The following is a 14,330-nucleotide window of genomic DNA, read 5'->3' as shown; positions in this document are numbered from 1 at the left end:
CAACATCTGTCATTGCAAAAATAGACTTTTGAATTTGAAATGGGCCATAGCTGGGAACAATCAACGCCTAGGCCAGGGGTCGGCAACCTTAAACACTCAAAGAGCCATTTGGACCCATTTCCTACGGAAAAGAAAACACCAGGAGCTACAAAACTCTTCCTGTGCCTGATTATTTCCTGAGCGACTACAAAACTAGTATATGTAGTTGAATTAAACATTCTGTTTTCTTCTGAAACTTTTCTTTTCTTGCATTTATCCATGGTTGGCCTACCGGGGGTCGAAAAGCTCAATAAATTGCCTGCCAGTAGGTGTCGCACATTGGTGGTTGTGACGCATATTTTGAGCAACAGGGAGCTGCAGCAGAGGGATGAAAGAGCCACCTGTAGCTCCAGAGCTGTGGGTTGCTGATCTCTGGCCTAGGCTAAATGTTAAATATCTTTTGAAAGCCAACCATTCCCAGGGTTGAGGACAATGTAAAGAAGTACTGTGATCAAACTGTTCTGGTTTTTTTTAAGCTTGGGTCTGCAAGCCCACTGAACTCATTGGTTCTCTAGACAATATTTTGCCAAGTTCCTCACTACTCCTTAAGGGGAGGCTTTACTGAACCTCAATGGGATGATCATACTTAGCTAACGTACTGACGTCAGACTGGTCGCTGGCAGTTGATAATGCCTGTGTTGTTTTACATTGTTGGTGAAAGAAAACTTCCGTGCGGAGCAAAATGGCAAGGGAAACCAAGATATGGAACATTCTGCTGTCTTATTACTAGCCTCCTGACATCTCTTCTGAGCTGTGTCCCATATTTGGAGAAATGTAAATGATGTGCAAGAATAATTTTGAAACACTATCCTTAGTATCTGTAATCTCAAGTCTTCAGTTTTACCTTTTAAAATTGGAACAGTATCTTTTGACTCCACATACCATGTTTCCTGCATTGTACCTTGAGAAAGACTCAATAAGAACGTATACTAGGATGGGCAGTTAATTAGTTCTTTCAACCAGAAGTTGTACTTCCCAAAACTTTGGTGCTCAGATACACGGTAATTGGCTATCAATATTACGGCATGAATCTACACTGCAATGAGATCAATATCATGCATCATTGTCTAATGTATCAGGAGGAGGGAAGTCATCAAAGACATTCATACTGCGTAAGGGTGAAGCAAAAACGTAGCTACTAATTACATTCAGATCTCAGAGGTCCATAGCAATTACATTTGATGATCCCAGCATAGGAGACCAAGGCAGGAAATTATGTTGTGTTAAAAATGGCCCATAAAACATATCAGAAAACACATGCATACATACAGTACCTACCTACCTATCTATAGACATATCTGTACGCATAATCTGTGGAAGTACCTATTCAGCTGTTTCCTCTACTCTGTAGGGAGTCTAGTCATTTTTCTATGCTAGCTTTGAGCTGTGGATGTGGCATCTTAGAATATATATGGTGGACACCAGGTTGGATGAGCTATATTGCAGGCAGGAACATAGCTATGCAGAGAAAAATAAAATTGGCCAAATGAAGATCAAGCAAGGAAAAACATGCAGCTTCCCCATTGCTTTTGGTTTTTCCAGACCACTTCAATATTTTTAGTATGTCTGGGATGAAATGATTAAATATATGTTTAATAATCTCATTAACTGTATTACATTAAACTTAGATTAAATCATGTTTAGCTTTTGTCATGGCCCCGTCCACTCAAGTTTGGTCCTTCACTGGAAAGAAAAACATTGCACAACCCCATCGTACATGTTAGCACTTCTAGTTCAGGGGCCCATCAATACCCCCCCCCCCAGTAATTGTATTCTATTCTCTTCACTATCGGTTTGGTAACGTTCTGCGCATGTCTGGGCATGCACAGAACTGTCTGTGATGATGTTAGGGTGGGTGGGCGGAGCCTCCTGCCACTGCCACTACTGGTTCGCCTGAACCGGTGCAAACTGGCAGCATATCACCTCTGCCTCCCTCCAACTGTCATATTCCCCTTGATGGTGGGAAGGAAGAAGAGAAGCAGCTCAATGGGAAAGGGGCTTCATTAGCCAAAGAAAGACTTTCATCAACTCCCTGAGCCTGGGAGTTGATGAAAGAGAGCACACTTGGGTTAGAAGGCATTTGCTGCTGCTGTGGGTTGAAGAAAGGAAAGGAATTCAAGGACCTCAAAACATGGTTTGGGGCTAGAAATTGCTGAAAAGAATAGGGAGAAAGAGACAAAACAGGGGTGGGATTCAGCCAGTTTGGACTGGTTCGGGTGAACCAGTAGCTCCGACGATCAGCTGGGGAGCGAACTGATTTGCTCCAACGATCAGGTTGGCTTGCCCACCTGCCTCTGCAATTTACTTACCTATATCATCTCAGCTGATTCACATGGCAGAGAGCGGATTGCCACGCCTTAGCTGTGTTACTCCCCAGAAGTAACGTGGAAGGTAAGTTTCATTAAAACTGGTGATACGCGCAAAGCACACGATCACCGAACCAGTTGTTAAACCGGCAGGATCCCACCATTGGACAAAACCTCACTGAACTACACACCATACTTTCTTTGGGAAGCTCAGCCACTCTGTATTTTAGTCACACAACCATTCATGCAGCATCACCCACCCAGTGACTTCCATGGCATGTGGAGAATGGAACATGGATCTCCCAATCATAGTTTAGTTTATTATGTCACTAGCCATCTTAAAAGAATAACAGAGCAACAGAGTTGGGACCTTAGGCCTTCTATTCCAACCTCCAATAACACTCAAGAACAGAGACTATGTGTTTCCGATTGAAGGAAAGGCAAGCAATGATGAAAAAGGGCAAAGGACAGCACCTCGATGGTTACATTGTTTTCCATTTTATTTCTTTCAGATGTTTGGATAAATTTATATATTTGTCTAAGGACCCTGTGTCAGCGTTCTAAATACCATGCATGAAATCAATCAGAGACCAAGGCAGAATCATCCTTAAAGTTCCAATTTAATCATACAGGCATGTTAGCAGGTCTGTGGAATTCCAACTCTGATTTTCTTCCTGGAATTCCACCCAGTTGAAAGTTCATGATCTATTCCCCACACCCATAATCCCATCACATGTTCCAATCATCATCTTCCACGCTGGCATCTACACCCCTCTGCTTCTGGTCAGGTGTCGAGGTGCGGAGACAAAAGATGACCTTGCACTTCTAGAAAAGAATCACAACAATACATTCCACAATCCTACTCCTTTCTATTCCCCCCTCCCAACTACTACACTAATGAAACAGCATAGGAAAATAATAGAAAGTGTGGCAGGCCAAAGATCCTAAAAGGAACATAATTACAGGCCTGACACCCTGTTCCACAATGTTGTATGAGAGGTTAATATTTTAATATCATTATGCTAATTCTATAGAGGAGAGGGAGGGAGCTGAATATGACAAAAATAGTAACTTCCCCCAGGCCTTTTAATTTGTTCATAGACGAAGCTGAAAGAAAAGGAACATGAGATATCAGCTACAGCTTCAAAGTTTCATTAAATCTTTCCGAAATTCAGTTCCTGGCCCCAAGACAATACTTTGGGACTTTTTTTTTTTTTTTTTGCCAATGGCATTGCTATTGCTAATTGCTTGGTACCAAAAGAAAGGAAAATAAAATAACCTTTCTCAAATCCATCTACTCTCTTATTAAGAAGAACCTGCCATGAAAAGATATAGAGAATCTGGGACAGTTAAATTTAATGTCTATATATGGAGATTTTCCATTGTCCATGATAAATTGTATATCTCAGTGGCTGGAAAATGACCAAGCTTTTGCATTTTTACCAACCACTTAAAAAAAAAGTTAGTGATTTCTTTTTATTAGTTAATATATTTATAGCAGCTACTTGGCACTGAGTACGGACATTGCTATAGGGAGAAAAACCCTACATTGAGCTGTACTCCTGAGTGCATCAGACATAGTGCTACATTTGAAATAAAATTGCTGTTATTTATTTTTAAGTCCCTTTGGTTCCCTTGGAGAAAAGTTTATTTTTCAGTGTACAAGGAAAGGTTAAGAGCAACTTATTCTGGGCATGAATCAATTTTCAAAGACAAACCTATCTTTAAGCGATAAATCAACGCGTATAGAGAAGGTATGAGTTGTTTAGTTGGAATCCAAGAGGGCCGTATTCAGTAAATAAAACATTTTGAAACAAAATTTCTTTCTATGCTGTGCAAATATAGAAACATCTCCCTCTAGTGACTCACTACAATAATGGTACAGATATGTAAATTAGCCAAGATCCAATTTGAGATTTAAGGGTAGCAGGATTCAGTTCAAATGTATGATTCAGGTTACAAAGGCAACAAGATTCAATTTGAACTAATTTGAGATTCTGCTTGATAAAACCTTCAACTATAATTTATAATGTGAAAGCATCAGAACGCCCGAAGCAACTTCATTTTTGGCATAAAAGGATGTAAATAACAGTTAACATTCAGATAACTTCAAAAATATCACCACAACTTTCTATTTAGGGAGGGAGAAACTTTACAGCAAAAGGCTATAGAAAAGTTAAATTGAATTATGCAAATAATGGCTAACTTCAAAATTTCTCTAGCTTAAAAAATAAGAACTTTTAGGAATCGAGAATGAATTAAGGTCTTACTTAAGACAGACAAGCCCACCCATCTTCCCCTCTGCTTATCTGACCTAGCCTGGCTCATTGGAAGGCTGGCAGTTCAGGGAACGTGGTAGTATATGAAATTTATGCAACACTGGAAACCGAAATATACTGTAACAGAGGTGGGTTGCTCCTGGTTTGGCCCGGATTGGGCGAACTGATAATAGTGGCAGTGGAAGGCTCTGCCCATCTGCCCGGACACTTCTGTGCATGCGCGTGTGTGCATGCCCGAACGAACTGGTAGTAAAAAAAATGGACTATTATGCATATACTACACCACGATATGTCAAGACAAAAACAGATAGATTGCACAGAGGAAATGGGCATGGAGGATGTGCGAGGAGAAAGAAAAGTAATGAAATGGGAATTGAATCAATTGGAGAATGAAAGCCAATTGTTACAAGGTCAGAAAGAAACAGACTGAAATCAGACAAGCCCATTACTAAAGTGAGAGATAGGTGGAAATGATCCTCAAACTCAATGGTTTCAAGCCTGTTATGCTCTGAATACATGAGAAAATAAGCAAGAATATAAACCTTGATTAAATGGTCCATTTAGGCAGAGATCTCCCTGGGATTATTTCATAATGGTTTCATTAGCTTTTCTACAATGTTTCTATGTATCAAAGAAGTGTGCGCTTACATCCCTGTTTGGTCAGCTTCTAGAGGGGTATGCTGCTGAGAAAATGATCGATTAACCTCTAGTCTTATTTTTACAGAAAAAAATCAATTCAATATTCCAGATGCAGAGCAAAGGGACTGATCCTTTGCCATGCTGATGAAAGTTGATCAGTCATGAATGCCTTCCTCTAGTATTAGAACCAACTGGCTGTCAGGGTTCTAAGTAACACCCCGAAACAATGAAGACTCCAAGGCCAGAAGTTCCTCAAAGTTCCATTTTATTAGAGATGTCATATCGGCACATCTGGGAAAACCCGAATCTGAAAGCCCCTGGGTTTTCCCCACCTAAAGGAAAGTCAAAGTCCCATCCCCTGCACCCACATGTCCATTACATGGTCCAATCCATCCACTGTCCCAACTGGAGATGATCCCCTAGTCATGCCTTTCTAGCTGCAGGCTTAATGTCCTTGACTCCCAGAGAAAGGAATGTTGTTCTGGCTATATATCTCCACCAACTCCATGCAAACCCCCTCCTGTTTTCCCACAGCACTAAGTGTTACAGCCCTGAAGATCCAAAGAAAAAGATGGCCTCCAAGACTGACACTGGCCCAGCGTCAGTGTCTAAACACTTCCTCACCAGCAATCAACACTCAATTGAGCATAAATTAACACCATGATTAACATTAGACCAACATTGTCTGAGATGAGCCAGATTCTGCAATCAGCAGTCATAACAGAGCCTCTTATGACTATGCTGCTATAAACTCTTTGTTCTTTGCTTGACAAATTCAATGGAAGTCTCAAGAAGTTTAGGAAGGTTGCTGCACAGTGCAAATTACACCTTCCTTTGGACCATATTCTCCCATACTTAGATTGCTTCTGCATAGGACCTATAATGAGTCTCTTGGCTGGAAAGGAACAGCAACAAGTTCTATGACAATGGCCCTTAACAGGACAATTTCATTCATTGCAGATGGTTGCGAGTGGGGTGGAGTGGAGGATATTCAAGGAGAGAAGCTTAGTCAATCCTACCCATTGAGTTCATAACCAAGCTGATATTTGAAGCAGCTATTTTCCACTTCTCTCTTTTTTATCTACAATGTTACATTAGTCTTCAGCTTTATTAGGGCAATATAAATGTGGATATTTCATCCCAGTACTGTAGGGGAATAGGAATGCTGAAATTCAGAGATTGCTGAAGAGCTGCCATCTATTTAGAGTTTTGCTGATAGGAGGTATGAGGTGCCAGAAAATTTATTTTTTTTACAGTAAAATTGATTTTCAGATGACTCACAGTTAATATCAGCAAAACATTGAGAAGATAGCAACTCTTCTGGAAGAGATGTGACACAGATCTCAAAGGAACCAGCCTAGCTAGCGTGGTATCTTCTGTTAATACAGCTTTCTTATATATAAGGATTAATTATATATTTAGAGAAAATCATTTGTAACCAATTATTTACATTTAGAATATTACGAAGATTACTGTGAAGTATTAATTAAGATGTAACTTTAACTTTTCATTAAAAATCTTACAACATTCCTATAATTTAGAAAGCCACACAGTTGTCTAGCATGTCCAGAGACATATTGGTCACATACTCATTTCAGTATATTGATTTTGATCTATTATTACCCAAGATAGATCAATTAATAAATAATTTTAATGCATAAAAACTGTTTATTAATATCAAGATTGATGAAGACCGAAAGCAAGAAACAACTATGGATATCCCAATTATATTTTCACTGTAGAAGACAAGGACTCTTACTGATCTATAGCAATGGCAATAAGACAGGCCTGGTGAGGACATAGAGAAGTAGACATTGCTAACGTATTAAAGATGTTGGTGGCCAAAGGGTGGACCTTGGTCAATGAAATCTCTTCTGAGAAGGGAGAGGTGGTGTGATCACCCACATGTACTCTAGGCAACTGCTCCTTGCAAGTAGACTACAGGAGCTGAGATTTCTGTTGTTGGCTGAAGACCTGAGCGGCTGAGAGTCATGGGATTTCAAGTAAGTTCATGGTTGTAATGTAGCCTATATAGACATGAAGTTTGACTGAGACTCATTTCTTAATCACTTTCAGAATGACTTTTTCTTACTGTTTTTCAGATATTAAGAATTAAGTTTGATGGCATACACTAGGTGAGTTTCCTTTAATTCTTAATGAAAGAAGTTTTAACTGTGGATTTAGAGGTAAAAATGGGTTGGGGGAATAAATGGAAAAGTGTTGATTAGATGTTGAGACTTTGGAAAAAGTGCAAAGAAAAGCAAATAAGATGATTAAGGACTCGGAGACAAAACATATGAATGGTTGCAAGAATTAAGCCTAAAGAAAAGAAGGACTAGGGGTGACATGACAGCAGTATTCTAGTATTTGCGCAGCTGCCACAAAGAAGAGGGGGGCAACTTATTTCCCAAAGTAGAGGCAAGATAAGAAACAATGGATGGAAACTAATCAAGGAGAGAAGCAACCTTCAATTAAGGAGAAACTTCCTAACAGTGGGGACACTTAACTATTGGAACAGGTTACCTTGAGAAGTTGTAGGGTTTCATCACTGGAGGTTTTAAAGAAAAGACTGGCCGGCCACCTGTCTGAAATGGTATAGGGTCTCCTGCTTGAGTAGGGGGTTGGACTTGAAGACCTCCAAGGTCCCTTCCAGCTCTATTCTGATTGGTGTAAAGCAAATAGGAAAAGCATAGCATCTAAGCATCACAGCCCCAGTACTTAGATCTCTGACTACAATTTGGCACACTGTGTCAACTTTGGAAGTGACACTTCTGTGAGTCACATGGGGAGAAGACATGAAATGGCCTTCAGCAGAGTGCATCAGCTCCTTCCTTCCTTCAAACATTTTTTTATGTGTGGAAAAGGAGTCCGATGTGAGGGAGAGAACAGATTCTCAAAGTTTCTTAAAGAGAAACAGGTACAGCTGTAACAAGCAGATTGATCCAAGTTGGGATGCCCAGTGAATGACAGGAAGAAATCAGTGGCCTAAAATGCAGCCAGCTAGCCAAAGGGGGGACTGAAATTGGTTCACATAATTGGGCTTTCAGCATGAATCGAGTGTGACAGCTTCATCAGTGTGATTTGATGAATGCTGACCGCATAGATACCAAAGCAAAACATTCTCTATTTTTATATAGTTTTAGAATTACAAATAAAGTAAGTTTTGGAATAAAGATACTAAAAGTATAATTCAAATGTGCTTGTATGGTTTCCAAGAAAATATTGCCATCATGTGGCCATGTAGTTACATCTGTCAATGTGCACACACGCACACACGCACACACCTACCTACTGTTAACATTTTCATTCAAATATTCTTCAGTGATCTTCTGAAGGGTACAACTCTTGTCTCCATGCACTTTGCTCAATGTAACAATATGCCACTTCAATTGTGCTCATTGTCATCTCTCTTGCTTTCCCTATATCTTCCCAGGAGGCCTAGTAACAGACAAAGGCATTCATCCTTGCTACCTTTCCTTATGTATGGAGGGGAAAAAATAACATCATTCGTCCAATTGACAGGCCCATCTCAAGATTTCATAAGCCACACAGCTTTTCCATAAGCAAATCATATCCACATCTGAATATATGCCTAATGACACATCTACATTACCATTTCTCCATACAAAATATTTGCATTATAATTTTCTTCCTTGGGCATTCTTCTTTATTCACTTCAGGTTCACTCCTTGATGTATCATATAATTCTGCCACACGTCTCTAAAATAACTGTATATGTTCTAACATCAATTTTCATCTAAAATAATTTCACCATTTTTATTACTTCAATTTTCTCAGTTGTTATTTATAGGGGGAAAATATCCGGACCAAATATCATTTCTATGTTGGATTTTCCCCCTTAGCAGAGGGAGCCCTTTGTGGAGTACTGTGAAGCCATTGCCATGGCAACTCTACTGCACTGTACAGTAGAAGCCATTTGAAGGCACATCAGGCTGTAGCTTAACAGAACACACACACACCCGAGAGGTTTTAGGGGTGTCTTACAACCCCCCACCCCCCCAGTATTTGTTTCCAGAGAGTAAGTCATCTGTGTACCAAGTTTGGTTGAAATTTCTCAAGGTGTCCCAGAATTATGCTGGAAGATAAACACACACACAGCCATTTATATTTATATTTATATTTGTGTGTGTGTGTGTGTGTGTGTGTGTGTGTGTATGTATGTATATGTATATGTATGTATCAGTGGTGGGTTGGAGGCAGTACACCCCGGCAGGGGTGTACCGGAGCCTGCCCAGAGCACCGGGTACCGCTCTGGTATGGTGCTCCGGAGGGCCCACCTGCCTGCCCGCACACCTTATCTGTCTTTAAAGTCTTTGGCACTTCCTTGCATGCACACGGTGAGTACAGCGCTTGTGTAACGCTCTGCTGAGCAGCTAGAGCATCACGGAGGCTCGTGGAGGCATCACTGGACAGCAAGACGCATGCGTGTGCTGCACGCATTCATGTGGATGACGCCAGGCGGGTTCCAACCATACTAGTTGGAACGGGATCCGGAACCCACCACTAGTGTGTATGCATGTACATACATACACACACACACACACACACACACACACACACACAAACACAAACACACACTTCATGGAAAACATTGTTAGATTTTAGAACTTAATTCTTCCCTAATAGGGGTCTCTTCTCTTTGAAGAAATTTGCTAGCTGAAGCCAGATGGGCCTTGACTTGGACGCTTTCTGTAAAATGACGAGCCAATCGTCTTCAGGAGTTTGGGGTTTTATTGGGTTTTAAAATAAGCAAACAGAAAACAACAATGCTTATTAAGAATATGAACTCACAGGACTGTGAGATATTGACTAAAAAGTCTGCTTTTAGGGTTGAGAAAAATGTGAAATATTTGGGGCTCATATTGACAAACACAAACTCAAAACTGTTTCAAAATAACTATGTGCCCCTCTGGAATGATATCAAAAAGAACTTATTAAGATAGGATAAACTGCGTTTATCACTATTGGGTAGAATTTCGGTAATTAAGATGAATGTCTTAGCAAAGATGCTTTTTTTTGTTTCAGATATTACCAATACTTTCAACTGATACTCCATTTAAACTATGGCAGATGGATATTTCAAAGTTTATATAGCAAGGGAAAAAACCAAGAATTAGATATAAGCTACTGCAAGATGTTAAGGAAAGAGGGGTGTTTGGGTTTACCAGATTTGAAATTGTATTTCGATGCTTGTTGTTTGGTCTGGCTAAAAGAGTGGGTGAACTTCCAAAATAGGAGGTTACTTGATCTACAAGATCTAGAAATTAAGATTTGGAAGTCATTGTTATTTATGGTATGACAAGGTTAAGGTAAATCTTGATTTTAATAGCCACTTCGTTAGACATGCCATTCTAAGAATTTGGAATAAATATAGAACAAGGTTTTTTATGAAGATGCCTCTTTGGGCGTCCCCTCCAAGAAGTTTTCAGAAAGGAAATGGTGGTGAAGCTGGATTTGTGGACTTATAGTTAAATAATACCTTTTAATTTTGGTGACCCTATCGTGAAGTCTAAGGAGTTAGAATCAGAAGGACATGTCTGCCATTCATTTACATATTTACAATTGAAAGAAAGATTTAAATTAGATAAAAAGAGTGATGGGTTTGACTTTGTTAAAAATGAATTGGAAATCCTACTGTGGGATAGTAATGAACATATTATTGCTAAGGTTTATAAATTGCTATTGAATTTGAATTTGGAAAACGAATATGTAAAGTGTTGCATGATTCAGTGGTAAAGGAACTTTGAATATAATGTAATGTTTGAACCATGGGAGAATATGTGGACCAAAGGTTTAAATTTACACTAAGTTATAATTTAAAAGGAAAAAATATGTAAGATGATGTATTGTTGGCATTTAACACCAGATAAATTGTCAAGAATGTATAAAGTTACTTCAAATGAATGTTGGAAATGCAAATGTAAAGAAGAGATATCATTTATCATTTATGGTGATAAAGCAAAGAAATAGTAGGAGTCATATCCTAATACAGATAATTCTTAAAGTTAATATAAAGATAAAACCAAAAACTTTTCTTTGGGGTTTAATGGAAAAAGACTTGGTAATATTTTTTTTGAACTTTAATGTTATACATGTTGATGGCAGCAAGATTATCTAATGCACAAAAATGGAAGGACATTTCAATTCCCACAGTGAACAAATGGCTGTAAAAGTTGATGGAATTAGCAAGAGATGGCTAAATTGACTGCTTTGATTAAAGAAAAAACACAAGTACTTTTGTTTCTACTTGGAAACCGATTCTGGACTTTGTGCTTGAAGTAGAAAAAAATTAAACTTTAATTTTGGTTTTTATGAATTAAATAGGTTTGCTGTTATAGAAATGGCTAGTTTATACTATTATGTAAAAGTAAAAAGTTTTGGTTTGATGTTATTAACTTATTCCACTGCCCCAAAGGGAGTTGGAAATCAATGCCTTTTATTTTTTCTCTCCTTTTCTACACTTTTCCCTCCTCTATTTTTCCTATTATTTGCTTTTGTATTTTTGCATTATATATTATAAACTAATTTAAAAAATGGAGTGCAGATAGGCTAATCAGCAGCAACGATTTTTACTCCAGTAATGGAGATAGCCCTTGAGTCACTACCATTTGTTTAGACATCATTTGAAGTTACAACGGCTCTGAAAAAAACGACTTACGACTGGACTTCACACTTACAACTGTTAGCATTAGCAATCGGCATGTATTTATGATGGTGTCAGTGTCCTATAGTTCACTATTCACTATTTGTAACCATCCCAACCAGCTTCTAACAAGTGAAGTCGGGGGGGGGGGGGAGTGAGATTTTCTCAATGACCATGTGATTCTCTTAAATTGCAGTAATTTGCTTAACAACTGTGGCAAAAAGATTATAAAGGTGAGCATTGTTCACTTAACAAATGCCTTGCTTAACAACAGAAATTCTGGCTCCAATTGTGGTCTTCAGTCAAATACTATCGGTATTATTTTATTAAACTGTGCTTCTATTTGTCAATCTTGTGATCTAGTGCTGGTTGATAGGGGGATATCATCACACTATGCTTGCTAAAAAACTTTTACACCAATGATTTATAATAAAGCATCTCCACATCTGTAGCTGAAAGGGCTGCAGAAACCTCCTGTGGAATCCTTGGTGCTCTCTGAGCTTGGTTGTTTGCTTGATGATGCTGTTTAGGTAGTTGGTCAATGAAAGGTCTGCAAGCAAGCACCAAACCCAGAATGCACCACGACTCCACAATTTAACTCTGGATTAAAAGCAGGGGTGGGCTGCTACGGGTTCACCCGGGTTTGGGACAACCCATAGCTAACATTATGGCTGGTTCAGAGAACCTCCAAATCCCACCCCTCACTGGCCCTGCCCCACCCACCCCTCCCTGCCCCTCCCAGGAGTCTCCACATGGCGCATTTTGGAGGCAAAGTAAGTGCAGGGCCTGAGCGGAGGCTCGGGGAGGGGGGAAAACAGGTCTCCGGAGTCCAGGGTAGGAAACTAGGCCATGTCCACCATGGCCATGCCCACCCAGCAACTGGGCAGAGAACCCGCTGCTGAAATTTTTGAAGCCCACCCGATTACAGGTATTGTCTTCTATTGAAATTTCGGGTGTACAAGAAGAGACTGGAGGCACTACAACCAATTATGTCTTGGATTGAACTGTATTCCTAGAATCAAGAGCAGATTTCCAGATGAAAAGCTGTATCTGTCAATGCAAGCAGCTTGACAGGTGTCTTGCATTCCGCTATGATAGATGATGGACCCTTGTGCACCTTCACATGGCCATCCCCTGCCCATAGCAGCCGCTTAGTTGCCTTCTAACCTGCTTGTGAACTGCCTGGAACCTCCTCTCGGGTTCCCCATTGTCTTTGGTTGTTGGAAAATTGCCAGCAGGTCATTGTTTAATGACAGCAACAGAGATTGCTGGGATTGCTATCAACCATCCGACAAGGTCACGTAACATTGTGCTTTATGGCCATATAGCTTAGGGACAGAACTTCTGGTCCCAATTATTGTGTTAACCAAATGCATTTTTTAAAAAACCAACAACTTTTAAAAGATGTTAGTCTGAAAACTCTTGTAGCAGTTTCTGACATTCGGTATCTCTCATTGTTACATTAACCCATATAGCTTGTTTATAAACACCATTTTGTTCTAATAAATGGCAAAATTAAAACTGCAGGCGAGTGCCTTTCCTTTGCCAGGCAATGAAATAACAGGACTGTTTTTCTTCTCCCCAAATCTCATCCCTGATCTGTGCCATTTTGGCACCTTTAGCCTAGGAATGGACTAAAAATAGTGAAAGGCTTGTACAAATAATTGTATTAGAAAACTTTATTGCAATTAAGTTAAAAACGCAATGCAAAAGTCAATGTAAAGCTAGTCAAGTTTTATATCAGTGACATCACTTAAAAAGGCTGATGCAGTACCAAACAGAGAGCAAAACAATACTTTAAAAAACATTTAAAAAAACTCTATTCTATATACCTAAACTACAGAGTAGTAAAAAGGATGTTGTTTTCTCATCAGTGAATTTAAGAAAATATCCCAGAAAATACTATTATTTTTTCTTCCCTGCAGGTTTCCCAGCCTTTTTTTTCTGCACATCTGGGCTTTTCTTCTCTTGTTCTGCTCGAAGGGCAGCTTCTTCAGCTGCTAGTGCTTCTAGTCTTACACGTTCAGCCTCCAGTAGTTTTCCTCTGTATGTGTCTCGGATTCCAAAGATCCAGCTTCGTGCCTCATCTAAGGATGCCTGTCCAAAAATAAATATACATGCTCCATGCCCAATCAGTATGTATATATGTACTGTGTTTTTCAGAGTATAAGATTCACTTAGCTTTTGGGGAGGAAAAACAAGAAAAAAAATCTGCTTCTGCCTCCCAACAATTTGCCTCCTTGCAGCAAACAAGGTGTTTCAGTTTCAATTTCAGCACAGCCTGATTAGCACAAGCAGCGGATTGTCAGTTGGATTGGCCTCCTGATGATCAGCTGTTTCAGGATGCAGGGATTGCCATAGCCTATTGCTGCCTCCGCGTGCCTCTGCTTTCAGCCTCTGCAT

General features: G+C 39.6%; 1 protein-coding gene across 1 annotated transcript in view; it reads right to left on the bottom strand.

The window, feature by feature from the left end:
• Positions 1 to 13,651: 13,651 nt before the first annotated feature.
• Positions 13,652 to 14,330, bottom strand: part of ADGB (androglobin) — an 82,161-nt gene continuing 81,482 nt past the window's right edge. Inside the window, exon 35 of the mRNA XM_081945637.1 lies at positions 13,652 to 14,024. Coding sequence (XP_081801763.1) covers positions 13,833 to 14,024 — 192 coding nt within the window. The 3' untranslated portion in view covers positions 13,652 to 13,832. The remainder of the gene's footprint in view (positions 14,025 to 14,330) is intronic.

The sequence above is a fragment of the Natrix helvetica genome, assembly GCF_964273705.1.
Source record: "Natrix helvetica genome assembly, chromosome: 2".
NCBI lineage: Eukaryota > Metazoa > Chordata > Lepidosauria > Squamata > Natricidae > Natrix > Natrix helvetica.
This window is presented reverse-complemented; position numbering and strand designations above follow the sequence as displayed.